The sequence below is a fragment of the Hippichthys cyanospilos genome, chromosome 5 (genome assembly GCF_059441005.1).
Source record: "Hippichthys cyanospilos isolate Australia breed blue-spotted pipefish chromosome 5, RoL_Hcya_1.0, whole genome shotgun sequence".
Lineage (NCBI taxonomy): Eukaryota > Metazoa > Chordata > Actinopteri > Syngnathiformes > Syngnathidae > Hippichthys > Hippichthys cyanospilos.
This window is the reverse complement of record NC_142373.1, coordinates 7,080,484-7,108,010: the sequence shown is the minus strand read 5'-3', so window position 1 is coordinate 7,108,010 and position 27,527 is coordinate 7,080,484. Positions and strand designations below refer to the sequence as shown.

Here is a 27,527-nt window from a genome sequence, read left to right as displayed (position 1 = left end):
GGACGTATAGGCCCCGCCCATTATCGAAATTTCGTAAAATTTAGTGGAGGTCAGCAGGGCTGTCTAGAGGCTTGTCAGACCTAATTTCAGCGATATTACTTTAAAGGGCTCAGCTAAACACATAACAACGTTTAAAAAATGCTATATTTTCGGCTGCCACTAGATGGCGCTCGCACTATGACAAAAAATACATTGATAGATGTATTCTGCATTGGAAACTGTTGCGTTTTTAGCTATCAAGCAGCACGTTGTATTCGGGAGGAAAAGACGACGATTGAGAGAGATATATAATCTTTAGCCTTCAGGGCATAGTTTATTCAATACAGCTGCTGGCCACACGTCAGGCTCCGTACAACTGCAGCTCAATACAAAAAAAAAAACACACTACGAGCGCACAGGAAGGAAGTTCCAGATACGGTAGCCCAGAAGTAACCCAAATAAATACAGCGCCCTCCTATGGCACAACTCTTAGTCAGTAATACAAACATAAATAAAACTGTGGACACATCTGTCATTCACATTCAACAGAAACCCATCAAATATATGACGTTTAAAAACGATAAGACCATCTGGGTCCAAATACAGCAACTTTGTTCGTTTTGGCGAGACATCAGACTGACATTTTTGTTTGCCACTAGGTGGCCTTATAAGCAATTGAAGATTTTTTTAAAACACATGTGTTGAAGGCTTGAGTCTTCATGTGTCTGTGAAGTTTCAGATTTTTCCAAGCTTGTAAAGCTGAGTTATAAAGGTTTGTTTCACATGTGGCGAAGTAAACATCAAAGGCATTTTATGAAGCCCCGCTCCCAACATATTTGATGGCGGATCTTCACAGAAATTTGAACAATTGTGCCTCTTTGTCGAATAAAACACCACAGCAAATTTGAAGTCGATTAATAAAAGCGTTTAGGAGAAAAAAGGAGCAGTTCAGGACCTGCAAATGAGCAAAAATGGGCCAAAGGTGCACATTCAAAAGTTCATAACTCTCTTTCTGTACATCTGAGCATATGGCTCGCGCTGACTTTTTTGTAGGGCTCGAGGTCCTACATAAGGCTACAAATTTTTGTAGCTCTAGTACAAACGGGCCGGGAGTGAGAGGCTATTTTCCACTCATAAGGCCATTTTGGGGCCAATTACAGCCACTTTTTTCGTTTTGGCGAGTCATCTGACTTTGAGGTGGCGTGCAGACCACGCCCATTATCGAAAGTCGTAAAATTTTAAAACCTTAATATTCCATGTCTTAATGGCGTTATGACTAATTTTTAGTTATTTTACTCAGACTGAGCACAATACATCGAAGTGTAAAAAATGACATTTTTATCAACCACTAGGCAGCGCTAGTAGCTATTTAAAAAAAAAATTCAAAAATGTCAATGGCATAAGTCTTCATGTGTCTTTGAAGTTTAAGATTTTTTTAAGCTTGTACATCAGAGTTGTTAAGGTTTTTGTCAAAGGAAAAATTAGGGACATAACATAAAGCACATATTTAGTAATCAATATAAAACAGTATAAAAACTCCATATTAATTCACAAATACATATTACATGCAAATGAATAAAAATAATGTCTCTGCTGTACTTAATAATGTTACAAACAATCGTGATTGATAATGATTCCGACGTTTTCCCCTTACCTTTACCCCTTACTAGCAATTTAGCTGCTCACTTTAAAAAGTTCATTTTTATATCTTGTTTATCATAAATGTACTGAGAAATATCAATGGTTTTCATTGGGCAACAGTTTAAAAATATAATATTATTAATTAATACATGAATAAAATTATATTTAGGAGATGAAATGACAATGTATCTTCTACTTTTTTGTTTCATCTTAAACTATAAAAGCTATAGTTTATAGCTAGCTTAAAAAGTAGCAGTTGTCAACATGCTCTTTTTGTGGAAAAAGGCATGCTACTTACAAATCAAAACTTATAAATAAATAAAATACACTATCTTCCTTTGTTATACTGTCTTGCAAAAATGAACCATAATTGACCAGTAATTGAATCGAATCGTTTTGAATCAAAAATCAATTCTGAATCGGAGACCCCAAAATCGGAATCGAATCGTGAGACCGCCAAAGATTCCCACCCCTATTAAAAATGTTGTCATGGAAGGCGGGGCACATCCAGTGATTTTTCTGGCCTGTTGAAATCACTCTCTGCATGGCTTTTCTCTTGTCTGCTGTCCATCCTGTGTATCTCATCCCGATGTAATAAGCTATCCGACTCTCTCGTTGGTGGTTTGGGAGAAGATCTCCAGCAGCTGTTCCTCAAGGTGTTTATTTTTTTCTGAGCACTTGCAGGAAGTCGAGTCACTAGTTGAACAAAAGAAATGCGTACAAAATAAGTATTGGGTCAATCCAAAACATGATCAATTTTTAAAGATACAACTTTTAAAACAGACGATTAGAACAGTAAACAACACACAGGTTAAACAGGACCATTCGTAATGTTTCTAGCTTGTTTGCACTGTCTAGCTCCTTGTGACACTGGAATTGCATTTATGATCACTTGGGTCCAGTGGGGCCTGGCCCCACTAGTGGGCGCTGGTGGAGCACTGTGCAATCTAAAAATAATTTTCTTCTCTTTATAGAGAAATAACATATAATATTTTATTGTGAATAATGATATCCATGATTATGACTACCAATTAGGTTACCAAGGCAATTCCGTTATAAACATTTTGCATAATCCAAAGGCTTTGCCGAAGCCAATCACAATTTCTCTAACTGCGACTCAGTAGAAAGCCATAGGGGCTGAAATCAGCCAATTAATAGGTCAGACTCAAGACGTAAGAAACTTGTTCAGTTTTGGCGGATAGCAGCAGTAAGATCGCTTGGTTGTAACCTAAAGGACAATAAAAGCAACGCATCAATATGAATGATGTAGATGCTTAATAAAGACTAAATTTAGCACACTGCCACTTGGGAAAAAAATTAGAAATCAAACCTCTAGCCTTTGGACTTTAACATCGTTCAAGCAGAAAAGAACAAAATCCGCACCTGCCTTCCAACTCCTGGATTTGCATTCTAAATTGAGCTTTTTGTGCTATTTACACATCCAGTGAAAGGTTGTCTTAAGCCTAAAACCAGTACAAATCATTCCATCTGTACTGTATTGTGAACTTTTAAAGACAAGATACAAAATCTTTTTTTTTTGTATTTTAATCCCATTATTATTTAGCTTCATACCATTGCATTGTTTATGCTGTAGGCAAAAACAGTTAGTGCATATCACAATTTCAACGTTAATATTCAAATTCAAGTTCAGTAAGCAAATTTTAGGGACCGATGTTTAAAAAATAGATGGTTTTGGTGGGATTAACGTTAGCAGCTAGCCTACAGTGCATCATTGTTATTGTGTGCTTCATCTTGATACATATTGACCAGAGCTATTTTATAGACTATTATTAATAGCAATTGTACAGTGAAAACTATTCCATTATTGCTAGTTGCAACAGGGATCTTGCTAACAAGGTTTCCAAATGCTGGTTAATCCACTGCTGAAAGCGGCAGCATATCTTCTGCGTACGAAATACTCTACCACGAATCTCCTATCCTATAGGTGTCACGCACAAAATGCACCAAATATTTGCCCCGCACATTTCTCCTCCGATCCTGCTGTGTTTTTGGTGAATTTGGGGGGGTAAATATGTATTGTAATGTATTACGTTGCTCTCATTTGTAATGAGAACAATATTACTTTTTTGTGTGTGTAATATATTACATCACCGTGTTACAGCAAAAAGTAATGCAAAAGCAACACACTCTCTGCTGCAGTTGAATTATATCAACCTACAGCATGCATTATCTGAATGCTCAAAATTGTGATCACAACTCAAATGACTACTGAGTCAGAAAAATACTTTTCAACACTAAAAAGGATTTACAAGAAGCACAATGGGCCAGCAGAGATTTAAATGCACAAGCTACCATATGCTGACTATTGAAAATGGAAAAAAAGAATTTGACAAGTTCGCCCAAATGAAAAATAAACACCCATCTTTTCTATTCATGAAATTAACTGCACTGTTGAGTGATACTTTAAATCTTTTAAAGCTTTTATTCATAATTTATGATGTAAGGAATAAAAAAGATCACGTTTTTTAATTGAAATCGAATTTATTCTGTAGTTTTTGCTGCTTGTGACCACTCTCGTGCCCCCTCAACATTTCATGCTGGAGAAGCTATACTATGATATGTTGTCACAGACATTGTTATCCTTTGTTCATGTTTATTTTTTCATGTGAATGAAGAAGCTAAACCAGAAAGAGTCTGAATTCATCAACTCATCCATGTGATTATTTGATAAGGTGATTTTTTATATTTTTTGCGAATTAGCATCGACCGGAAAACGTGAATAATTAAAAGACCTTCCAGGAAAATGAAGAGCAAAACAAAAGGAGACTGTCCTTTACTAGGCTAAATCGACCGTGCAACGGCAGTGCCTCACAACGTCTTTTTACCGCCCACCTTATGAATATTAATGTGCCAGCCCGTCCCAACGCGCCCGTACGCGATGACGCAACGCGACAACTGCGGTCCCCGATTGCTGCAGCCGCTTGTCACTGTGACGAAGATTGGCACTCAGGTAAGCTGTCACTCAAAATCCCTCTTTTCTGTCCCCGTTTTCAGCCCCCTAACGATGAAACTGCCCGGAACGCAGGTCCTGCTGGGGCAGCTGTCGCGGAACACTGTGTGTATGTGTGTGTGTGTGTGAGTGAGTGAGTGTGTGCGCGTGTGTGTGTGTGTGTGTGTGTGTGTGTGTGTGTGGTGGGGTGGGGGGGGGGGGGGGGGGGGGGCTTGGGGTCTGAAAAAAATGTCACCCTTCAGACGAGAATTGTGGAATACACTCAGAGGCCCGGTAGCGATCATGCTAGCGCGAAGGGGAGGGATTAGAGATTGCAGCTGCCCTCCATGAAAGTATGTCGTCTGAAAGCTTTAAACAACCGCACAATGTTAGTTGATAAACTGTCGCTAAATAAAATTATACCTGCTATTATTTAATATCGCTTAAATTAAAGAAGCCTAGAGCTTTTTACAAAACAAAGACAATTCACATACCACATCGAATGAATATTTATAATACGCCCCCGCGATTGTGTATTCCTTTTGCAGGGCTCCTAAAGTAGCATCAGAATTGTTTTTGGATCATGATTCTGTAGAAGGTAAATGTGGCTGTACCAGCAAGCGAGACACTTATAAATAAGACGTCGGTACTCGCTTTTAGCTAGGACCTGGCTCAGCAGTTTCGCTGTTACGTATTTGAATGGCCAAATTCAATACAGAGAGTGAAAGAGAGAGGCTCTGCACATCTAAAGTTTTTACACTTTGGCTTCGTTGTACGCGATTGCGCTTTTCCGCCAAACGCACACACGACTTTGTAGATCACACAAATCCTGTACTCTTGAATAGATTATTGTGGGTGTGTTGAAAATAGTGCTAGAGAAACGTGATATTTGGTAGTAGGCCTACTGTACTGTAATGACGTGCTGTTTCATTTACAGTAGTTGTGCACTTTTTTGGCAAATATCAGACAGTCTATCTAGTCTTTTTTCAATCTGTGAAAAATATTGTAAAGGCTATTCTGCTGTCTTCATAGTACACGCCTTACACCCTGAAGTGGTAACCAGCCAAACACAGGGCACATAGCCGAACAACCATTCACACTCCCCAACAACACCCAAGGGCAATATAGAGCGTCCATTCTACCTACCATGCATGTTCTTTGGAATGTGGGAGGAAACCGAGTACCTGGAGATATCCCATGCAGGTATGGGGAGAACATAAAAACGCCACACAGGAGGGCCGGAGCTGTAATTGAGCCCACATACCTATTAAATGCCTGCATACAGTATAGCCTATGCTATAATAAGTCAGTGCTCAGCAGCAGCAAACAAGTTGTGTGATGCAAAGCTGTGGTGACAAACTACCCAACTAACAAGTAGCGATTTCAACCAAAGGCAAATGAGCAGTCAATAACCATGCAAACCATGTTTATCTATGTGAAAAGCAGTCTCGAAAGAATCTAAATGTGTGCTGTTGGATCACATTTAATCTTAGTTTTGATTGCAGACCCAGTTGAATAATACTGTATTGTTACATACCTTTGTGAAAGATTCCTGCGCGTTCGGGTATGACCTGGGATAAACACACATGCACATGTTCATTGCATCAATAACACTTTGAAGATTTATTATTAACAAATTGTCTAATGCAGTTTCCAAGCCAATTATCCAAAACGGAGATTTCTGGATCATTCCCGTGTCACAGTGAGAATGATGCCGGTTTGTCTTCCGGTCCCATCTTTTGTATTCGCTGGTCCACCAAAAGGGTGGTTCGATGGCCAGGTCAGCATGTTGTTTCCGGTTCACTGCTGCCCCCTTTTGGTTGGAGGGTTCGAATCTAGCCACTTCAGTACCTTGGCGAATACTCTTGGAGACACATTGGAGGTCCCCACAGTCTGAGACCTTTGGATGTCAGTTGACTGAAATGTGTATTCGAGGTTCAGAATGGAACAATGCACAGTGGAGCCGTTTTCCTTCACTTCTAGGTGTTACAGCGTCTGCAACTGCAGGAGGGCCCGAAGACCGGACCGAAATAGGCAACTGATCTTATTATAAGTCAAGAGTGAAGAAGAAACTACCAATCTATATGACACTAGAATAGCTCCAGAGAAAATCAATAAAGCTTCATTATCATGCATAAAATTATATAAATCCCTTCAGTCCCTGTTTTGAATTCTTTGAAAAGAGTTCACAACAATCCATGAGGGTACAACATTTTGTATACACAGTTACACACACTTAGAGCAGTGTAATGGCCGTTTTATTTTGTTCTTGTGTGTGTACTGTTCGACATGCGCGTTTGTGTGAGGGTCTGACCGTGAAGAGGTGATACGACCGTGATCCTTGTTTCTCTAGTTTTTCTAGAAAAGCTTTGTCGGTTATGGCCACCCCTTGTTCCATTCATCTTAGACTGCTCCTTTTTCGGCTGAGGACTCTAAGATGGACGGAAGTCAGTGTGGATCGTACTTTGCAACTGTTGGAAAACACCTCCCGCCATCTGTAGAGACAAACTGCTCTCCCAAGGATGCAAACTGGTCTCAGTATGGTTTGTAGCCCTACGGCCAGTCCAGTGGGGTCTGAACTTGTGGTGACACCTGATCAATGTTCTGTCTTTTGTGCAGTGATGCAATTTGGAGGGTCTCCAGCCAATCAAGCCCTCTTGTAGTCACAAATTTACAATCTTGTCTTTGTTTGGTTCATTCTTTGTACCCTTCCATGGTACCGAAGGTGATAAACTGTGCCAAATTTATGTTTTAGAACCAACATTCGCTTCACCTGTTGTACATGTTTGCTTGAAAAATAAGATGAAATTGGAACGGCGTGAATCGGATAAACTGGGAAAGAGATGAAATGGCCCAAAAAACGGCAGAATAATAATAATAATAACTAGAATATTTGCAATTCCTGAAGAAATTGCGTGTGAAGGTGTAACCTCTGAAGGCAAAGGCAAAGATATAAGGGAAAAACTGAAAAAATGGAATTGTGGGTAATTTTTGAATTGTGGGTAAAAATGGATGGGCGGGCATTGGGGGAATCGATTAAAGTTGGAACAGTGGAAATCGCAGCAGAAATGACAAAGATACAAGGGAAAAACTGAAAAAGTGGAATTGTGGGTAATTTTTGAATTCTGGGAAAAAGAACACGGATATCACCAGGAAATGGCAGGACTTAGGGGAATCGTTTAAAGTTGGAACGGTAGGAATCGGATGAAGAATGGCAAAGATATAAGGGAAAAACTGAAAAAGTGGAATTGTGGGTAAATTTTTGATTAGTGGGTAAAAATGGAATAGCGGGCATAGGGGGAATCGATTAAAATTGGAACGGTCGTAATCGGATGAAGACTGGCAAAGATAGAAGGGAAAAACTGAATGAGATGTCTGATCAGATATCCAAGATGGCCGCCCCTGAGGTTTGATGGGAAATGGAGTCTCAGTGTATGTAGTCAAGTGTCCAAGATGGCCACCTGACGACCCCATGGGAAATGGAGTACTCTGTCTACCTAAACAGTAGTCCACAAAGGCCAAACGCCCACACAATGAATGACCTCTTTGAAAATGAATTGGTTCATTAAAGGTACAGTGTGTGGAATTGTGGGAAAACTTTGAATTCTGGTAAGAGGTAAATGAATACACCAATGAATTGGCATGGATGAATGGGATCAATTAAAGTTAGAACGGTCGGAATCGGATGAAGAATGGCAAAGATATAAGGGAAAAACTGAAAAAATGGAATTGTGGGTAATTTTTGAATTGTGGGTAAAAATGGATGGGCGGGCATTGGGGGAATCGATTAAAGTTGGAACAGTGGAAATCGCAGCAGGAATGACAAAGATACAAGGGAAAAACTGAAAAAGTGGAATTGTGGGTAATTTTTGAATTCTGGGAAAAAGAAAAAAGGATATCACCATGAAATGGCAGGACTTAGGGGAATCGTTTAAAGTTGGAACGGTAGGAATCGGATGAAGAATGGCAAAGATATAAGGGAAAAACTGAAAAAGTGGAATTGTGGGTAAATATTTGATTAGTGGGTAAAAATGGAATAGCGGGCATAGGGGGAATCGATTAAAATTGGAACGGTCGGAATCGGATGAAGACTGGCAAAGATAGAAGGGAAAAACTGAATGAGATGTCTGATCAGATATCCAAGATGGCCGCCCCTGAGGTTTGATGGGAAATGGAGTCTCAGTGTATGTAGTCAAGTGTCTTAGATGGCCACCTGATGACCCCATGGGAAATGGAGTACTCTGTCTACCTAAACAGTAGTCCACGAAGGCCAAACGCCCACACAATGAATGACCTCATTGAAAATGAATTGGTTCATTAAAGGTACAGTGTGTGGAATTGTGGGAAAACTTTGAATTCTGGTAAGAGGTAAATGAATACACCAATGAATTGGCATGTATGAATGGAATCAATTAGAGTTTGAACGGTCGGAATTGAATGAAGATTGGCAAAGACAGAAGGCTTCAAAGCCTCGGTGAGAACAAAGAAATGAGGAATTATGAGTAAAAAAAATTGGAAAAAATTGAACATTTTTAATGCAAGGGTGTTCTTGGCATTCTTACCCATGGGAAACACCTAAAGTTGGAACGATAAGGATAGGTTTAACGCAAATGGAGATATCACAAGAGGAAACATAAAAATCTGATTTTTCACGAGTTTTAGGGGGCTATTACTTATGCAAAACAGATGCATTGTGGGTAAATGACACTCTGAGGTCATAGGCAGGGTCAAGATGAACGGTTAAATGCTACATCAGCCTTAATCGGACAAACACCTGTAGTCAATTAAGTGAAAAAAACAACAATTTTTTGAATTTTGTAAAATATCACAAAATATCAAAAAGTAAGAAAAAAGTACACTTAAAGTTCAAATTCTGAATTTTGGGGGATTATATTTAATAGTTTGGATGTTCAACATTAGGAGAGTGTTGTTTTTATTGTTCTGAGTTAACCAAGATGGCCGCTATCTTGGGTGGAAGTTGGGCTGAGCGCTCATGAGATGTCTGATCAGATATCCAAGATGGCCGCCCCTCAGGGTTGATGGGAAATGGAGTCTGTATGTGGGCAAGTGTCGAAGAACAATTACGGGAAACACCTAAAGTTGGAACGACCAGTATAGGTCTAACGCAAATGGAGAAAACGCAAGAGGTAATCTAAAATAGCTTATATTATACAGGTTAAGCGGGCGGCCATTATCGAACTTCGGAAAATCGGCTCTATTCGCTTATCGGAATGTCGGAGCGTCGCGGCGTTATCATTAAAAATCCACAATGATGGTCCATGAGTTAGGTGGTTCCGCTCATTTCCACGTGAGGGTTTCCAAAAAAACTTTTTTTTCCCACTTTTTTCCACTTTTCCCCATTCAAAGTGAATGGGCTGCGGCGAGAGCTTGTCAAATGTCCAAGATGGCCGCCTTACAGGGGTGTATGGGAACTGTAGTATTTGATGTAGGTCAGAGTTCATCCAAGACGGCCGCTGGATGGGGGTACCATGGTAAATAGAGTACAACGTGTACCTGAACAGTAGTCCAAGAAGGTCACATGCTCACAGAATGAATGACCCCATAGAAAATGAATCGATTCTTTGTGACTACAGAATGAGGAATTGTGGGTAAAATTTTGAGTTCTGGGAAGCTACCCCTTTGGAATGCCGGGATTTGGGGGAATCCATCAAAGTTGGAACGGTGGGAATCGGAGTGGGAATGGCCAAGATAGAAGGTTACAAAGTTTTGGTGAGGAAAATGGGAATGAGGAATTATGGGTAAATTTATTAATATTGTTATGAATTACTGGTTTGTGTGAATATGTGTAACGATGACAATGTGAAATGAATTGGCTGAATGAATTGAATGCAAAATGAGGAAGCTTCAAATAGGAAAAGTAAAATCTGCCTTTGGGAATGAATAACAAATTGTTATAGGTGAAAAATATGGAATTATGGGAAATTATTAATAATTTTGATTTATTGAATTGTTGGGAATGAGCCATAGGGTGGAATGAATAAGTTCAATGTTATGAATATGAAATGGGAAACATCAAAATTTGAAATAGTAATTGTCCCATTGAGAATGAATGGGAAGCCCTCCCATTGGAAATGCATTATGAAATATTAAAGGTGGGAAAAATATGGAATTATGGGAAATTATTGGAAACTATGTATTACTGAAATGATGAGAATGATCCCTAAGGCAAGCTGAATGAGTTAAATTTTGAAAATATGAAACGTAAAAGATGTAATATTGAAATGAAAAATCACCCAATGTAAGTCAATGGCACTTTTGGCTCGGAAAACAGGGAATTGTGGGAAATCTATGAATAATTGGAATTATAAAAATACACGCGCCCCGAATGGGAATAAGTGGTGTTCAGTTATCTGATCTAATCAATTGTGGGAAGTCACGTGTTGGGATGTAGTGATTTATGCCTTAATGACAGTGGTGGAGTCCTCGCTTCCAGAATGCCTCTGGCCACTTTGAGGAGTACACTATATCAACAAGAACCTCTTACCTTGTATTCATTCACTCATGTTGGTGTAGTCAATGGTACTTTCTCCCCCAGAGATGATGCAAGCTTGAATGGGCCATTTCCTTCCGCTGGGGGCGGCACAATATTGGTCCACTAGCCAAATGCACGGGCCCATGTGCTTCCAGTAGTAGCGCCTTGCTGAGAGGGCCCAACGGATGTACCACCCTCACTGGGTCTTCTCCACATGTCCTCACTCCCCCTTTTGGCGTGAAACATCCAACCAAAAGGACAGCTCCTTCGTTGTAACTGACACCCGCGCCTTAATGTCCCCTAGGATTAGGGCCGACAGCAAATCCAACGCCGACCATTCTGGTCGCCTCATGTGAGAGTCCACCCATTTGCCACATGCCAAATTAAAATCATTGTTCATAATCTGTTCCCTAGCGTGGTGCATGCATCGTAATTTCCATTTTGGCAGTCTGTGCAGAAGTGCTCTAAACCAATAATTTGAGTACCCCGGTTTTCCAAATAATTCCCACTTGCTCGACTACCTCAAAACCCACACAAAGGGACCCATCGGAGGCCCGCCAACAGCATCCGTCAGTGAAATGGCTCAAGCGTTCCTGTAGAAGAAGAATGTGCTAGTCTGGTTTGGCCCACAGCCCCTGAGAAACACGTATTTCACAGCAATGAGGTTCACCTTTGATACCAATTCAGCCATGTTTACGTCGCTTATGTTATGCGTGGTGTTGTCAGCAAGGTGAACAATCAATTTTAACAGTGGGAACATTGTGAATGATGATGACGTATTGTACTAAGCTACCAAGTGTGTTGTTAAAACATAAATTTTCCATAAGATGGCCACCACTGTGGCAGGATGAGCAGTTCATGATGGTTGTGTAGTTTCAATTGCATCTAATGTCATGGTAGCATCCATTTATCCATTTTGCTGTTAAAATGAAATGCCATCAGAGACCGTTTTGACAACTCGTACAGTAAGATAGCAAGGTCATAACAAGGTGAGGCAGGTGTGCGGTGGTTGCGAAGAAGGGCGACAATCAAGTGAACCACTCCTTTCTTTGCTACCGGGGTCCACTCCAACAATATACCGAAATCCTACCATAGCCACACAAATCAAAAGGAGACCATGTGTTCGAAATATGTGATTCAAGACGGACTTTCTGTGTTGAGCAGACTTAATGGTGCCAACCGCGGTGGTGACATGCCTCAGCAAAACTACTTCTGCGCGACCCATGCCTTTTCTTTTTCAAGGTCTTGAAGCCTCCCCTGAGCAGTAGGAGGAGGACCAAACGTGTCATGATGTGACACAAGACAGGGGTTTTCCCCCCTGTACACAGAATGTCCTCCACGCACTGCATTAGGAGGGCACCAATCAGTATGTCCATTCTAGCTAAATGTGGTATCAGGGACTTGAGTGGACAGCCCCGAGTTGAATTTGAACCCTTGTTGTTAATGGTGTCAATTTCAATTTGAATTCTTTGTGTGTGAATGTGTAATATTATCAACACTTCTCGGTTGGTGGTAGACAGACAAAAACGTTTGCCAAATCTATCTTTGTGAACCTCTTAAACCTTAGATGCAAGGCTGACAGCAGTCTGTTCAAGTCCAGCTCTAGCGAGCAAGGTGTGGTGTTTACATTTACTTTGTGTTCAGATTGATTTTGCATATACTATCTGTCAGAGTTTTTTAATTGACAACACAAGCAAGACAAATGATTTAGCTCTAAGCTCTTTTGGTATCACTGAAACTGTTGGTGAAGAAAGGCCACATTTGGCAAGAATCCCTTTTTTTTTTTTAGTGAAAATCAAAGGTAGAACACTGAAGAGTCCACACATCGCCTTCAATGTCATCAACAGTTTGTGGATCCATGCCTTCATGGTTTCTACCATAAAGGAGGGTGCAGTGGAAAGGGTCAAGAGGCCGAGCGAAAGATCGGAGTGTCAGGACCAAGGGCTTTCAGATCAGGAAGAAGGAGTGAATTCAGGTATGTTCAGACGTTTCTGGTTTCAGGTTTGCAAAGTGGATGCCAAAACATGGGTCGAGTCTCTGCAAGAGTGTATCTCTCCCTTGGTTTGTGCAGAAGTGGGAGGCTCTGGTTTTGTGAGCAAGGTCTCTTGTTATTAAGTTCATTGGGTTTGCGGAGCGTGGGCCAACTGATGTTGCACTGAGTGTCCCAGCACCTGTAATTGAAGTTGTTACCTCCATGGCAGTCTTGTGGGTGACTCAGCGAAGCCCATGAAAGTCATTGTTTTTGCAATTAGTCTATATCCCTCCCCAGGGGGTATCTGCCTGTTTGTACAGGTATTGTTGTCTGCTGTTTATCCAGCTCTTGTACTGCCATGGGAGTGACTTGGTTCTCCCTGGAACCGTGGCATCCTCTGGCCGCCCAAAACTTTACCAGGATGCAGTGTGTCCAGTGGTGGACTTCCTCCCATGATCAGTGGCGACACTCCCACGGCATCCACTGCTTCCCCTTCTCGTTCCACCCCTGGTCCATCCAGCTCCTTTCCAGCCACGCCCATGGCCCCCACCATGGCCACCTCCATTGGGCTGTTCAGCCACCGCATCATCATATCTTCAGGTTTTCCTCTTGCTTGGCCCTTGTAGTTTCTCCAAGTGTTTGGGTTTTGTTTGATCTTCAGCAGCTCCCTTTTCCCATTTGAAATGGACAAGCTTTATTTTTTGTGACCTTTTTCACATACCAACTTCAGTGAATGAATGACATGTCGTAAAAGAACAGCTGTGCCAGTAAGCTAATCGTCCCAATAGTGCTTGTGTGCCCCGGACGGCGAGAGGCTCATACTGCCGACATCTTTAACATTCATGTAATTCTAAATTTGGTCTAAGCACTACTCTTCTAAGTTTGGAACTATGAAGTATCCTGAAAATCAGTTTTAATAGATTTAAACATCAAGTTTAGCTCTAATTGTTCCCAAGTAGAGTTAACGAGTCCCAAAAAGCCCATCTGCAAAAAACCTTTGTTGTTCAACTTTTTTTTTTCTAATAGCAGTTTTGTCCCTGCATTGTCTCCTCATGCAAATATAGTCCACACCTCAGACTCCCCGTCTCCAATCTCAATTCCCATTTGGCTTTAAAGTAACTCACAATTCTCCCAGTTTACAACCTTTAAACATACTTTAGCCAGCCAATAAAGTTTGTGTCCCACATAAACTACATTTAAATCAATTTAATAATAAACATGTACATTTTACCTGTCAATTAATCTACTTCTGTTTATCATTTGCAACCCCTTAATTATCTATTTAGCTTTAATCCACCATGTGCCTCTGCATGTTTTCCTGAGGGCTTGGCCCTAAACCCCTTTAATCCAGTGTCGGTCCGCGACCCCCAGGTTTGAAACCACACAAAGTTTCTCATTTTTGTCTTTTAAGGGTGTAGATGTGATTGGCCATACTCTAGTGGCCCATTTAGTGCCTTTTGCTCCCATTCACATCTTAACATAGGAAATGTAACTGTTCAATTTAATTCCAAAACTAGATTTTTTTTGTTTTTGTTTTGTCTGTTACTTCCAACCTCTTAATGTCCACATTCTGGTGTGCGGCTGTTAGGCATTCCGTTGACCTCATCGTCTAAGCTTGCAATTGTTAGTTGTATGTGTTATATTTTTCCCGCTTTGCTGGGAGTCATTAACGGTGCCCAAAACCTCTCTGAATTGAGTTCGTGTGTTGCTATATTCTGGAGTAGATGCTTGTGCTGGAGTGCAAACCATCTGCAAACCTTACCTCTGTGCACCGATGGACGGATTCGCGCTCCAATAAGTTCATGGTGGCTGGGTGTTTCATGGATGCTGCCATGCAATTTTCCTTTGATGTTTGTCATTGGTGCCATCATGTCAGGCGTTTTGTTATTGTGTTTGCAAGCGACAAGTTGGATACAGTTGTTCTTTTTTACTTACCCCTGGTCCCACATATTCCGGCATACTTACACCAGCGTCACATTCTTCACAAATTTTTGCTTTGGCCCCATTGCTGTGGAATGCACCCAATGTCTCCCTTTCTCTTTTTTCCACTGGCTGTTTGGCTTTCTTCACTTTCCATTTTGCCTCATACTTTTGGATTCCTTTTTCGTGACAATTTATTATTCATCTGACTCCTTGTTACTACAATTTCTTTCACTTAGTTTCCTTTTTCATGACACAATTCCTCATCCATCTGACTCCATGTTACTGCCATTTCTTCTAACTTGCTGTTTTCGTTTCCCACACTGTTTTCATTTTACAGTCTTTCTTTTTCAGAGAACCCAAAACATTTGACCAAATGTCTGCCATCTTCTCGTGTACATTAGTCATTGCCGAATAGTTCACCAAGTGTCTAGTTAAATCATAGTCTAGTTTACACAATAGACAACAAAACAAATTAACACACCAAGTCAAAGTCAAAGTCAAGTTTATTGTCAATTTCTTCACATGTGCTTAACATACAAAGGAATCGAAATTGTGTTTCTCACTATCCTCTGCGTTTTACATGTACAATAACAAAGTGCAGGTGCGCAAGACGAGACAAACCTAAAAACTAGATTCTTATCTATAGTAATGTAAAGTGCAGTATGTTTGATCTACTTTGCCTAGTGTTGCCAAACTAACAACTAAAACAAAAAAACTAAATACGAAAAACCAGTTATGGCAAGAGTACCCCAAGACAAGACATAAGTAGCAGCATATGACAGGACAATCCAACAGTACGAGACAAAGCAGGACAACTCTGGCTGTGGTTGTCCCAGTTGTGTGCATTTGAGGTAGTTGTTATAGTTCTAAGTGTAATCGCTAGTGCAATAGAAGTATAATTATAAATAAACATGGCAGCAGCAAGTCTGTGCAAATTTTGCAAGTGCATGAGTAAAGTTTGAGTTTAGGTGGGGGGCCAGCTAGGTGTTTCTTCTGGCTGGGGCTGAATGTGAGAGAGAGGAGTGGAGAGAGAGAGAGTTCAGCAGTTTCACGGGTGGGAGGGGGGAGAGTTCAGCAGTCTCACGGCCTGGTGGATGAAGCTGTTCCTGAGTCGGGTGGTGCGGGAGCGGAGGCTCCTGTACCTCTTTCTGGAGGGCAGGAGGCTGAACAGACTGTGTGCAGGGTGGCTTGGATCGGTGACAATCGTGACGGCTTTGCGGCCGAGGTGGGTGGTGTACAGGTCTTGCAGGGAGGGGAGCGGAGTACCAATAATCCTCTCAGCTGTCCTCACAATGCGTTGTAGAGCCTTCCTGTTGTAGTCAGTGCAGCTCCCGCCCCACACGGTGATGCAGCTGGTGAGGATGCTTTCGATGGTTCCTCTGTAGAATGTGGTCATGATGGGTGGCGCAGCACTTGCCCACTTCAGTTTGCGCAGGAAGTAGAGACGCCGCTGTGCTTTCTTGGCCAGAGATGTAGTGTTGGTGGTCCAGGAGAGGTCATCGCTGATGCACACCCCCAGGAACTTGGTGCTGCTCACCCTCTCCACTGCAGCAACATCGATGGTCAGTGGGGGGTGTTGGGTGCGGCCTCTCTGAAAGCTGACGACCATCTCTTTGGTCTTGCTGATGTTTAGCAGGAGGTTGTTGTCTTTACACCATCCGGTCAGAAGCTCCACTTCTTTCCTGTAGTGGGTCTCGTCGCCGTTGGAGATGAGACCCACCAGTGTTGTGTCGTCAGCAGACTTCACAAGGTGGTTGGAGCTGTGGGTTGCTGTGCAGTCGTGTGTTAGTAGGGTGAAGAGGAGGGGGCTGAGCACACAGCCTTGTGGGGCCCCCGTGCTCAGGGTGATCCTGCCTGAGATGTTGTTGCCAACTCGCACCACCTGAGGCCTCTGGCTGAAGAAATCCAGCAGCCAGTTGCAGAGTGAGGTGCTGAGGCCCAGTTTGTCCAGTTTGCAGGTGAGTTGTTGGGGTATTATGGTGTTGAACGCTGAACTGAAGTCTATGAACAGCATTCTCACATATGAGTCTTTCTTGTCCAGGTGGGTGAGTGCCGGGTGGAGGGCAGAGCAGATTGCGTCGTCTGTGGATCGCTTTGCCCTGTAGGCGAACTGATACGGGTCCAGGCTGTTGGGCAGGATGGATTTTATGTGTGACAGGACTAGTCGTTCAAAGCACTTCATGATGATGTGTGTCAGTGCCACCGGACGATAATCGTTGAAGCAGGATGGGGAGGATTTCTTTGGCACAGGTATGATGGTGGCAGCTTGAAGGCTGATGGCACAATGGTTTGCCTCAAGGAGGTGTTAAAGATGTCTGTAAAAACATCTTTCAGCTCCTCTGCACAGTCTTTCAGCACCCTGCCAGGGATGTTGTCTGGACCTGCTGCTTTCCGGGTGTTGATGGCGGAGAGTGTCCTCCTCACACTGGCAGCAGACAGGCACAGAGGCTGGTCGTGCGAAGGTGGTGATGTTTTCTGTGGGCAGGTGGAGTTCTGTTCCTCAAAGCGTGCAAAGAAACTGTTTAGGTTGTTGAGCAGAGTGATGTCGCTCTCACAGCTTTGTGGTGCAGGTTTGTAGTCTGTGATAGCCTGAATGCCCTGCCTTAGGCTGTGTGCATTCTTGCTGTCTTTGAAGTGAGAAGTTATCTTGTTTTTGTATTCTTGTTTGGCTTTCCTGATGCCACGGGACAGGTTGACTCTCGCTGTTCTCAGGGCTGATTTCTCTCCAGCTTTGAAGGCCTTGTCTCTGGCCCTCAACAGCCTGTGGACATCTCCTTTTAGCCATGGCTTCTGGTTGGCCCGTGTGGTGATCCTCTTGATGTGGATCACGTCGTCCATGCATTTGGTGATGTAGGAGGTCACCGTGTCTGTGTACTCCTCAATATCTGTGATGCCGTTGTAAGTGGCTGCTTCCTTAAAAATGTCCCAGTTTGTTGACTCAAAGCAGGCCTGTAGGGCTGAGATCGCCTCCTGTGGCCATACCCTTACTTCTTTCAGTGCAGGTTTGATGGCTTTCACTCTTGGTCTGTATGCAGGCATTAGCATAATAGTGAGGTGGTCAGAGGCGCCGATGTGGGGGAGAGGGGTGGCTTTGTACGCTCCTTTGTGCTGAGTGTAAACACTGTCCAAAATGTTATGTCCTCTTGTTGCAAAGTGGATTTGTTGATGAAACATCGGGAGAACAGTTTTGAGATCAGCATGGTTGAAATCCCCCGCGAGGATGATGAAGCCGTCTGGTTGAGCTGTTTGTTGTTCACTGATAGCCTGGTACAGTTCGTTCAGCGCCGCACTTCTGTTTCTGTTGTTAGTTGGGGGGATATAGGTAGCGACCAGCAGTATTGAATTTATCTCCCTTGGCAAGCAGAAGGGGCGACACTTCACGATCATGAATTCCGCCAGAGGTGAGCAGTGTTTGTATACTACAGTGGCATCCCGGCACCACGCTTCGCGGATGTAACCACACACGCCGCCACCGTGCGACCCCCCCCCCCCCCCCCCCCCCCCCCTCTGCGAGAGCCCTGTCGGATCTGTAGAATGTTAGCTGCTCTAGATTTATAGCAGAGAATGTTACTATTTAGCCAGGTTTCCGTGAAAACTAATACACAACAGTCACTCACTTTTCGGTTTGCTGATCTCAGAAGTCGGATATCGTCCATTTTGTTGTCCAGTGAACGAACGTTCGCCAAAAGAATAGATGGTATGGCCGGGCGAGTTGGGTTAGCCTCTAGCCTAGCTCGAATACCTCCCGCTTGCCCCGCTTCCTTGTCCTGGCGCACCGCTTCCGGCGCCTCCTTTCCGGGGGAGGGGTAGCAGGCGAGTCCGGTGAATTAGCAGGCCGGCGTAGCAGTCCCAATTCCCTTAACGAGTTCTCCAGTTCCGTGTTTAAAAGTTGACAAATGTTGCTTCTCCGGATTTGTAAGATGACCCCTCGACTGTACACGTATTTTGGCGTAAACTGACCGGAAAAACTTTCAGACAAACACTTGCTTGACGAACAAAACAACGCATTGTCGGAAGTGCGAGTGGCCGCTGCGTCTACACGCCCCGCCATCTTGTGTAACTCAACCAACAATACAATGGATGACGCCCACACAAATAAACTAATCTCACCTTTAATCTAGTTGGTTTTTGAGGGCCCCCAAACTCCCCAACATGTACCGAAACTTTGCAATGTCCCCCCGCGTCCGGGGTTGCGCCAGTCTACAGCAAAGCACGTACCGAATCTGACTTCCCAGGCACGTTCAATCTTTGCGCTGAATCTTCCTCCCCAGCCACAAAGCCGGTATGACGATTTCACTCCCCAATCGTACCGTTGTACGCCAAATCCAACTTCCCAGACTTACTTTGGTACGCTGAATCTAACTTTTCAGATGTACCGGGACGCGCCAAATCTATCTTCCCAGACTCACCCCTCCCACGTGTCGAATCTTACTTCCCAGACACGCGCTCTACTCTTGTACAACCCAAACACAAAACGTACGCAAAACCCGTATGAAACACAAACTAAAACACTATTAACAGTCCTGCATCGGTTGATCCACCACTTCCACGCCTTGATTTATTGTACTCAATATACAGAATTTTAAAGGCTTCTGCTTAAGGGTATATGTGCGGCCGCTGGCGTGGACAATGCAGAGCAACCTCGCATCTCGAACGACGTTAACCCATTTTAGCGACTAAACATTGCACATTTGTTAGTATTCCGGCTCATCATGTCAAGGTCACCATCTGTTGTATCTTTCACATTTAATCTTAGTTTTGATTACAGACCCAGTTGAATAATACTGTATTGTTTACATACCTTTGTGAGCTGAGATATACACACATGCACACGTTCATCGCATCAACAACACTTCGAAGATTTATTATTAACAAATTGTCTAATGCAGTTTACAAGCCAATTATCCAAAACAGAGATCTCTGGATCATTCACGTGTCACGGTGAGAATGATGCCGGTTTGTCTCCCGGTCCCATCTTTTGTATTCGTTGGTCCACCAAAAGGGGGGGGGGTCCCATGGCCAGGTCAGCATGTTGTTTTTGGTCCGCTGCTGCCCCCTTTCGGTTGGAGGGTTCAAATCTAGCCGCCTCATTTTCTTGGCGAATACTCTTGGAGATACATTGGAGGTCCCCACAGTCTGAGACCTGTGGGCGTCAGTTGACTGAAATGTCTATTCAAGGTTGAGAATGGAACTATGCACAGTGGAGCCGTTTTCCTTCACTTCTAGGTGTTATGGCGTCTGTGACTGCAGGAGGGCCCCTCGGGGGTTTCCAGACCACAATGTGCAACTGATCTTATTACAAGTCAAGCGTGAAGAAGAAACTACCAATCTACATTACACTAGAATAGCGCCTGAGAAAATTAATAAAGCTTCATTACAATGTATAAAATTAGATAAATCCCTTCAGTGCTTAGTTTTCAGAAAAGTCTGGCTGTAACCGTATTGGTGCCAAAACCTTCAGCTTTGAACAGCAAATTTATATCACAATTGAAATGTATAAAGGCATAAAATAAGATGACGGTAAGATGACATTAGCATTTAAGCACAAAAATGAACAGTGTACATGATCTCAGCTATCAGTAGCTCGAGGTCATATTAATGAATCAGCAATATTATTTGAACTGTTTTGCACCATGCAGCAGAGGTAGGCAGTCCATCAGCACCGACGGACAGCCCGCTGGTCCCTCGCCAAGGAATGCTCATATTGCTGACAGACGAATGAATGATGGGAATGCTCATTAAATAACAGATTACAAATGTCAGAAGTGTGTTTTTTACCCATCATTGTCATTTTCGGGATAGACATGCTTTCAGATGTTTGTCAATCTGAAACCCCCCTTTTGCTGACAGAAATATAAGACAACTGGTTTGCCTGGTGTTGCCTGGTGCTGTATCTTTAAATTATCAACTGGAATCACTTACTCTTCAATGAGATTATAATCACTTTACTCTGCCACCAAGATGTTGAGAATTATGTGAGGTTGAGGAAATAATGTCTATACAGTGGACTCCTGGTCTACGACATCCCTGCCTTACATTGTTTTGAGTATACGACTTGGATTGCGACATTTTTTCGTCCCCTCGTTACAGTATTTTTCCCACTTTACTTCAAAAACAACTGTCTTAATCGTAGGGGTTGGGTGTATTTGCATTGTTTTGTCTCAATCTTCAGACATTTTTTGGTAATTGCTCTTATTTTCTGGTCCTGTCAAACTGCCTGTGCTGCAACGCATCACTCAGATGCTGGTCTGCTATTGGTCGGATTCACGGTCAAATTGGCAGCATGCTACGGACTGGATGTTGTCTTGAGTGCTTAAATTAAGGTATTTATTGTGCATTTTACTGCTTAATTCAAACTTGAATGGGTTAGCCATGGGTCCCAAGATTGTTTGTGATGTTATGGAGAGAAGTAAGAAGATGATTTGTTTGAAAATTAAGCTGGAGATAATTAAGAAACACAAAGAAAGCTAAGCTAGCCTAGCCGAGGCTACCCTCTCTAGGGAATATGGCTATAACAAGCTGGTCACATAAAGGTAAATAAATCCTATCTATATTTTTTTATTATGTTTTTTAATTGTATACATATATATTATACATACGTACGTACATACGTACACTTTCTATACTATTTTGATACCAATTTTTAATATGTATATACAATTTTGTTGTTTTTACCTGGGGTTTTACATGCATTAGCAAATTAGCATAGGCTTGGATTGCCCGCCACACTGTGAATCCGTGTTACAACCGCGGAACAAAGTAATCTCGTAAACTGGGGGCCCACTGTACTTGGTGTTACTTTAGAATATTATAGTATTATAATGTACTCTGTAACAATTTTTTGTACATTTATAGTGAAATTGTAACTATTTTACTGTTTATTTTTTAACAATATTTGTCAAATACTGTTGAATATTAGTCCTTTTCTTGTAAATTAACAGTTAATACTGCCAGTTCAAAAGAACAGTCGATAACTTTGGTATTTCATTGTAATCTGGTGAATTTACAACAGTATATTACTGTTTTTCAATATAATTGTAAAATAATGTAAATAATCATCCTTTGCATATGAATAAACAGTAGACGTAGTCAAGTAATAAATGAATAACTATTTTAACAGCACATGACGATAAATTTGAATGTAACAAAATATTCCTGTATTTTACAAATTTTTAAACTACACCCTGTATATTTTTGTGAAGTGCGGGGTGGAACACGGTACCTGTTTCTCGTCAACGTCATTTGTTGTCTGCAACTGCCTTTATTGGATCCATCCACAAGAAGTTTACCTTCGAGGTAAAGTTATTTTGTAATTTATCGTTTTATCTGCATGATACTAGACTATATAATTTTGAGTGTTTCACTTGGTCAGGCTTCTGAAATAGGCTAAATTTGCTCTGTAACTTTGCTAGTTTTGACTCAGTTAGCTAAAGTTCGCAATCCGGTCTTATTTCTGACCATTGGAAGGTTTGTAAGCAGCTTATGACTCACTCATTTATTTTAAATCAAAGATTCTTTTGAACATAGGTTTGATTCAAGACTTGTTGAATAAATTTGTGCTTGAGAGTTTTTTTGTGCCTCTTCCAGGGTACGTGTTAATTTGCAGTGCTCATTTTTTTGTTAAACTTGAGTCCTGCTCAAGAACAGATGAACATTACTATTAGCTGGAATCTAATTGGTATTGCACCCCCCAACACACACACGCACACACACACACACACACATAATTTTACACGTTTTCTACCTCTCAATTATTCTCATGCATTTTCTCTCTTATTTTCCAGACTAACTACCAAGTGAGACAGAACTGGTCTTTGTCCATTCATCGTCATCCGTCCATATCTATATCCATCCATAGGTAACATGAAAACTACTTGTGCGCAGTCTGAACATTTTGAAAAAAAAAGAAAGTCATTAATTAATACTCTGTTCATATAAATATACTTATCAAAAATGCAAGAATTTTCACTTAACTGCTGTTTATTTTAATATACTTGTGTGATTTACAATTAAACAATTTACAATTAATACTTGAAGATTAATTTGTGTTGATTTTTGCTATTACAGAACTGATGACAACTAAAACCCGTAAGGAACAGGGGGATCAACAAAAGGAAGTGAGAAGTGAGACTCGTAAGTATGGCGACATGTTTGTGTGATCTTCACAAAGGCATCATTAGCCCCATGTTAAATGCATTTTAGTGTTTAGTGTTACTCCATTGTAGTAACGCTGCACTTCAGAGCCACTGTACCTTTCGCTCCCTTCATACTGTTTCTTTCCCTCTTCTTCACATTTTTATATTTCACCGGTGATGTTTATTGTTGTTTATGTGGAATCCAGGCAAATTATATCAATTAATCTCACTGTTTGCTACCTTTATCCTTCTCATTTTCTTCACCTACTTTCACTGCATGTTTATTACATTTCTAGCAAAACCTAGTGTTCTACTTTAAATGCTCTGGACATTGACATGAATAAAGCACATATGGCAATGTTACAGAATATATTTTCGTGAGTTTTATACCTGGGGTTCTCAAATATACTACTTACATGTCTGATCTGATATTTATTCATGTCAGAGTTCATAATTGCTTAGCAATAGGTATGGGATGATAACTGGATTGGCAATATATCACGATTTTAGAAGTCCAGGTTATTTAAAACCATGTTAGTCTGTCAAAACCGGAGAGATTTGTTTTAATCTCCCGTGTTGTCTGCCTTAACGTTCAGTTGCAAATTTAGGTCTTATTGTATATAATATGTGAGTCCTCCTCCTCTGCTGCTGCAGTTAATTTTCTCGGTTTGTTGGCTTTAGTACTACTATAAGGTGGGTACTACAACTAATTACTGCAGGTAAAGTGTATCAACTACAGTGGACCCCTGGGTTACGGCGTCCCTGGCTTATGTTTTTTTCACGTTATGATGTGGAATACTGAGTTTTTTTGTCCCCTCTTCAAGATATTTATCCCACTTTACGATTACCATCAACAATTGTCATGACCTGTGGGGTTAGTTGTGTTTGTTGTTTTGCCTCCCTCGAGGCATTTTTAGGTAATTGCTCTTATTTTTTGTTTGCGTCAAACTGCCTCCGCTGCAACGCGTCACTACAATGCTTGTCTGCTATTGGTGTGCATCTGGACTCACTAAGATACTGGTCTTCTATTGGTCAGTGTGATTGGGTCATGAAGTTGCTGGTCTGCTATCCGTCAGCAGACGGGGTCAAAAAGATGTCCGCCTAAAGACTTGATCTTATGTGAGAGTGTTTTCAATATCGTAATTATTTATTTATTTATTTATTTTCATTCAAACCTGCATTGATTATCCACGAGTCCCAAGGATGCTAGTGGTGTTAAAGAGAGAAATAAGAAGATGATTTATATGGAAACGAAGCTGGAGATAATCAAGAAATAGAAAGCTAAACTAGGCTAGGCTAGGCTGCCTATCCTTACAAGGGAATATGGCCATAACAAGCGTCACTCAATGGTAAATAAAGCCTTTATATATATATATATATATATATATATATATATATATATATATATATATATATATATATATATATATATATATATATATATATATATATATTTTAATTTATGATATTTAATTGTATGCATGTATATTACATATAAGTATCACTTACTATACTATTTTGATACCAATTTTTAATATGTATATACAATTGTTATGTTTTTACCTGGGGTTTGACACACATTACCTAATTAACATGGGTTTGGATTGCCCGTCATACAGCGAACTCGTGTTACAATCATAACCACGTAATGCACGCACGTACAGACAAACAAGCTTCCTCTATCACTCATGCTTTCTCAACTATGGCAAGGGAATTAGATCATAGGACGCTAATTTGCGTTTGCTTCGAGTTACACTACACACCGCATGTTTAGAACGCAATTTTTTACACTACTATTTATGCCTAGCAGGCTCAGAACCAGCGTAGAGAACGCCGCTTTGCCTAGCAGCGACCAATGTTTATTTTGAAAAATGCCAGATGCCATTTGGAGAAAGATTTAGTCAGATTTAGAATGTTTGAAAATTGAATACATTAAATGATTTTAAATTTCACAAACTTGCAAATAAATGTGTTCTTAATGACCAAGGGTATGTTTTAAATATAATCGTAGCGTCTTCAAGCCGGGCTCCAGAGAGAGGTCCTGACCTGCGTCTGGGCAAGGCAAACTTGTGTCCAACTACAGTGAGCTACAGTGTTGTGAAGACTTTGCAAACTTTATCTGTTAGACATGGCTTCTAAAATTGCAAGTGGCGGTAAAGGAAGAAGTAAGAGGATGATGACAATAGAAACGAAGCAGGAGATAATAAAAAAAATACGAAGGAGGCGCACGCATAGTTAACCTTGCTAGTGTGTATGGCCGTAACCGCTCGGCAATCTTCTAAGGGCATGACTTTCCTTGCCAGGGGACGGACCTCGGTCAACAACAAAATGGAGAGGCTTCTTCTATTATGGATTAAAGAGAAGGAAATCACCGGTGATATGTTCTCGTTTGAGAAAAGTTCTGTTTAAGAAAATAATTAAATAAATTCTGCGGGTTGGTCTCTGCTCCCCTCCGCCTCCACCCAGCTCAAGTCACGTCCTCAAAGGTAAATGTCGTTTTTCCTTTGTATATTTATGTTATTTAATTTAACTGTACAGTAGATCATGTTACTAATTTTTAATATGTGTATAAAGTCGTGATGTTTTTACCTAAGGTTTTTGCACGCTTTGCACGCATTCACTAATTAACATAGGTTTGGATTGCCCGTCATACGAGCAATTCGAGTTACGAGCATAGCCGCTGAACGGATTAAGTTCGTAACACGGGGGCCCACTGTATTTTACTCATCATAAGGGTTATGTCAGCCATGCTCCGTCTGGTCCCTCATCTAGGACTGTTTGCCATGTGTAACCCTACAAGAAACTTAAAGCTCCAGACAACTTAGCTCCTAAATCAACCCCTGCACCACAGTAAGGTGGCAGCTCATAGAGGGGTCTATGTGATGATTGAGGGTGAAAATAAATACCTCCCAGTTACTTCATTATATAATTAACAAGTTAACAAGTATGCCCCTAGGAACGTGTACGAGGGTGTGTGCTGATGCGTAAGGATACTGCAGTTTCCATTTGTAAGAAAATGAACAGAGAAGCACGGCAGTAAACAACATTTTGACTTACTTTCACCTCATAGTAATGACTGATCATGGCTGGAATTATTGTCAGATGTGCACCTCACAGTCATGGCTTCATGAAGTGAAATGCAAATGTGTACATAATCTTGCTCATTGTATTCATTGTACAGGCCTAAATTAAAAGTTACTTTAGATTTAAGAATACAGAGAATTTTGTGTTATTGAGTTATTCAAATAATATGAATTAATACATGGCTGGCACACAGCTTAGTAAAGCATTCTGTGATGTCTTGGGCTCAATGCAATGTGGTGTCTGTTGTGCTCACTCTGATTTGGGTCTTCACCAGGAAATGCAAATCAGTTCGTGAGCTACAAGTTAAGAAACTGCAAAGAAAATGCCACTATATGCTCAGCAGAAACTTGCCTTTTACTTGGGCTTGGTTGTTGTTTATAGGCTCTTTCGGACCAAGGAACTCAGGATGTCTGAATTCCTGTTGGCAAAGGTTCCTGGTCCGTGGCCTCCAAGTTTAAATTCACACCCATTGTCAGTGTGGGCGAGGTTGTTTATTCAAACTGGACTGATGACGTAAGGCAGAGGAAAAACAACTGAACTCTGCCTCCTGTGTAATAGTGGCATTAACTTAGAAGATGCATTACAAATAAGCAGGATTATTTTATGGGTTATGTGTTATTGGGAGTACTTGTGAGACTTAGCACTGGTTGAGGTAGGAGTGTGGATTAATGGTGGAATAAAGGAATCATCAAACAAAACTACGTGTGCAGTTTCAGATATTTTCACAAGTACTAAAGAAGCTGCCACACACGGCACGAGAAAGGAGCCTAATTAGTTTTTCCTCATTTACATGCAACTCTGTTAGCTTTATACTCATAAACTGATATCCGTTATTAGAGCTGTGCAATCTACCAATATAGCTACGAGTCGCTGGCAAAGCAAGTGCTTTTGTAATTCCAGTGAGTGGTTTGTGATAGGAAGTCTGCCAAAAGTACATGCTCAAAAGGACCAGCTGCAATGACAATCGATGAGTGTGGGCCCACTGCAGTTGGTGCTCGGTCTGTGTATTCTTTTTGAGGCTTGCCTCATGGATAAATTGCCGGAGAACACAAAAGCAGTCGCTGAAAGCAGGCATTGCCTCCATGTCCCGTGGCATGTGCTCAAAAATACGGAGCTGAGTACACGGGAGTGCACGCGATGGACTGGACCTGGCAGGTTTTTGATCCCGATTGATGGGACATAAATCCGCTTCAGTCGGACGTGGTCCCTGCTGAAGTTGGTGTGAGTTCCTTTCGGGGCTTTGCATCGAGAAGAGCATGCAGGGGACCACCGAAACACTCCCTGTCGGTGAGTGCTTCTTTCGGAGACTCAGCTCTAAGTCTACTCTTGTGGGTATTTTTGGAGACAAGA

The 27,527-nt window shown here is 41.5% G+C and overlaps 1 protein-coding gene and 2 long non-coding RNA genes across 31 annotated transcripts in view; 1 reads left to right on the top strand and 2 right to left on the bottom strand.

Annotated features, from left to right (window-relative positions):
• The window catches only part of LOC148423271 (homeobox protein PKNOX1-like), a 200,194-nt gene that overhangs the window by 39,643 nt on the left and 133,024 nt on the right, over nucleotides 1-27,527 (top strand). For 2 of the 28 annotated variants that reach the window (XM_088414733.1, XM_088414731.1), the window contains exons 1-2: nucleotides 19,544-22,816; nucleotides 23,026-23,091. The exons of 4 other annotated variants lie outside the window; for them this stretch is intronic. Coding sequence is in view for 1 of the 24 variants with exons in the window: in XM_088414746.1 (XP_088270872.1) it covers nucleotides 4,520-4,591 (72 nt within the window). In the remaining 23 variants the exon portion in view is untranslated. Of the gene's footprint in view, nucleotides 1-4,472; nucleotides 4,592-18,686; nucleotides 22,817-23,025; nucleotides 23,092-25,396; nucleotides 25,580-27,527 lie in introns of those variants that run through there. 22 more of the 28 variants (XM_088414727.1, XM_088414720.1, XM_088414718.1 and 19 more) reach the window with 21 other exon arrangements.
• On the bottom strand, nucleotides 287-5,871 carry LOC148423273 (uncharacterized). Of its 2 annotated transcripts, none has more exons than XR_015865596.1 (2): nucleotides 5,717-5,871; nucleotides 287-2,316 (listed from the first exon to the last, which is right to left on the bottom strand). It is a non-coding gene; the product is annotated as an uncharacterized LOC148423273 (long non-coding RNA). The 2 variants fall into 2 exon arrangements; XR_015865597.1 differs by lacking the exon at nucleotides 5,717-5,871 and adding an exon at nucleotides 4,474-4,656.
• LOC148423272 (uncharacterized) overlaps nucleotides 19,779-27,527 on the bottom strand; it is a 32,231-nt gene continuing 24,482 nt past the window's right edge. The window contains exon 3 of the long non-coding RNA XR_015865595.1: nucleotides 19,779-20,101. This is a non-coding gene — a long non-coding RNA (uncharacterized LOC148423272). The remainder of the gene's footprint in view (nucleotides 20,102-27,527) is intronic.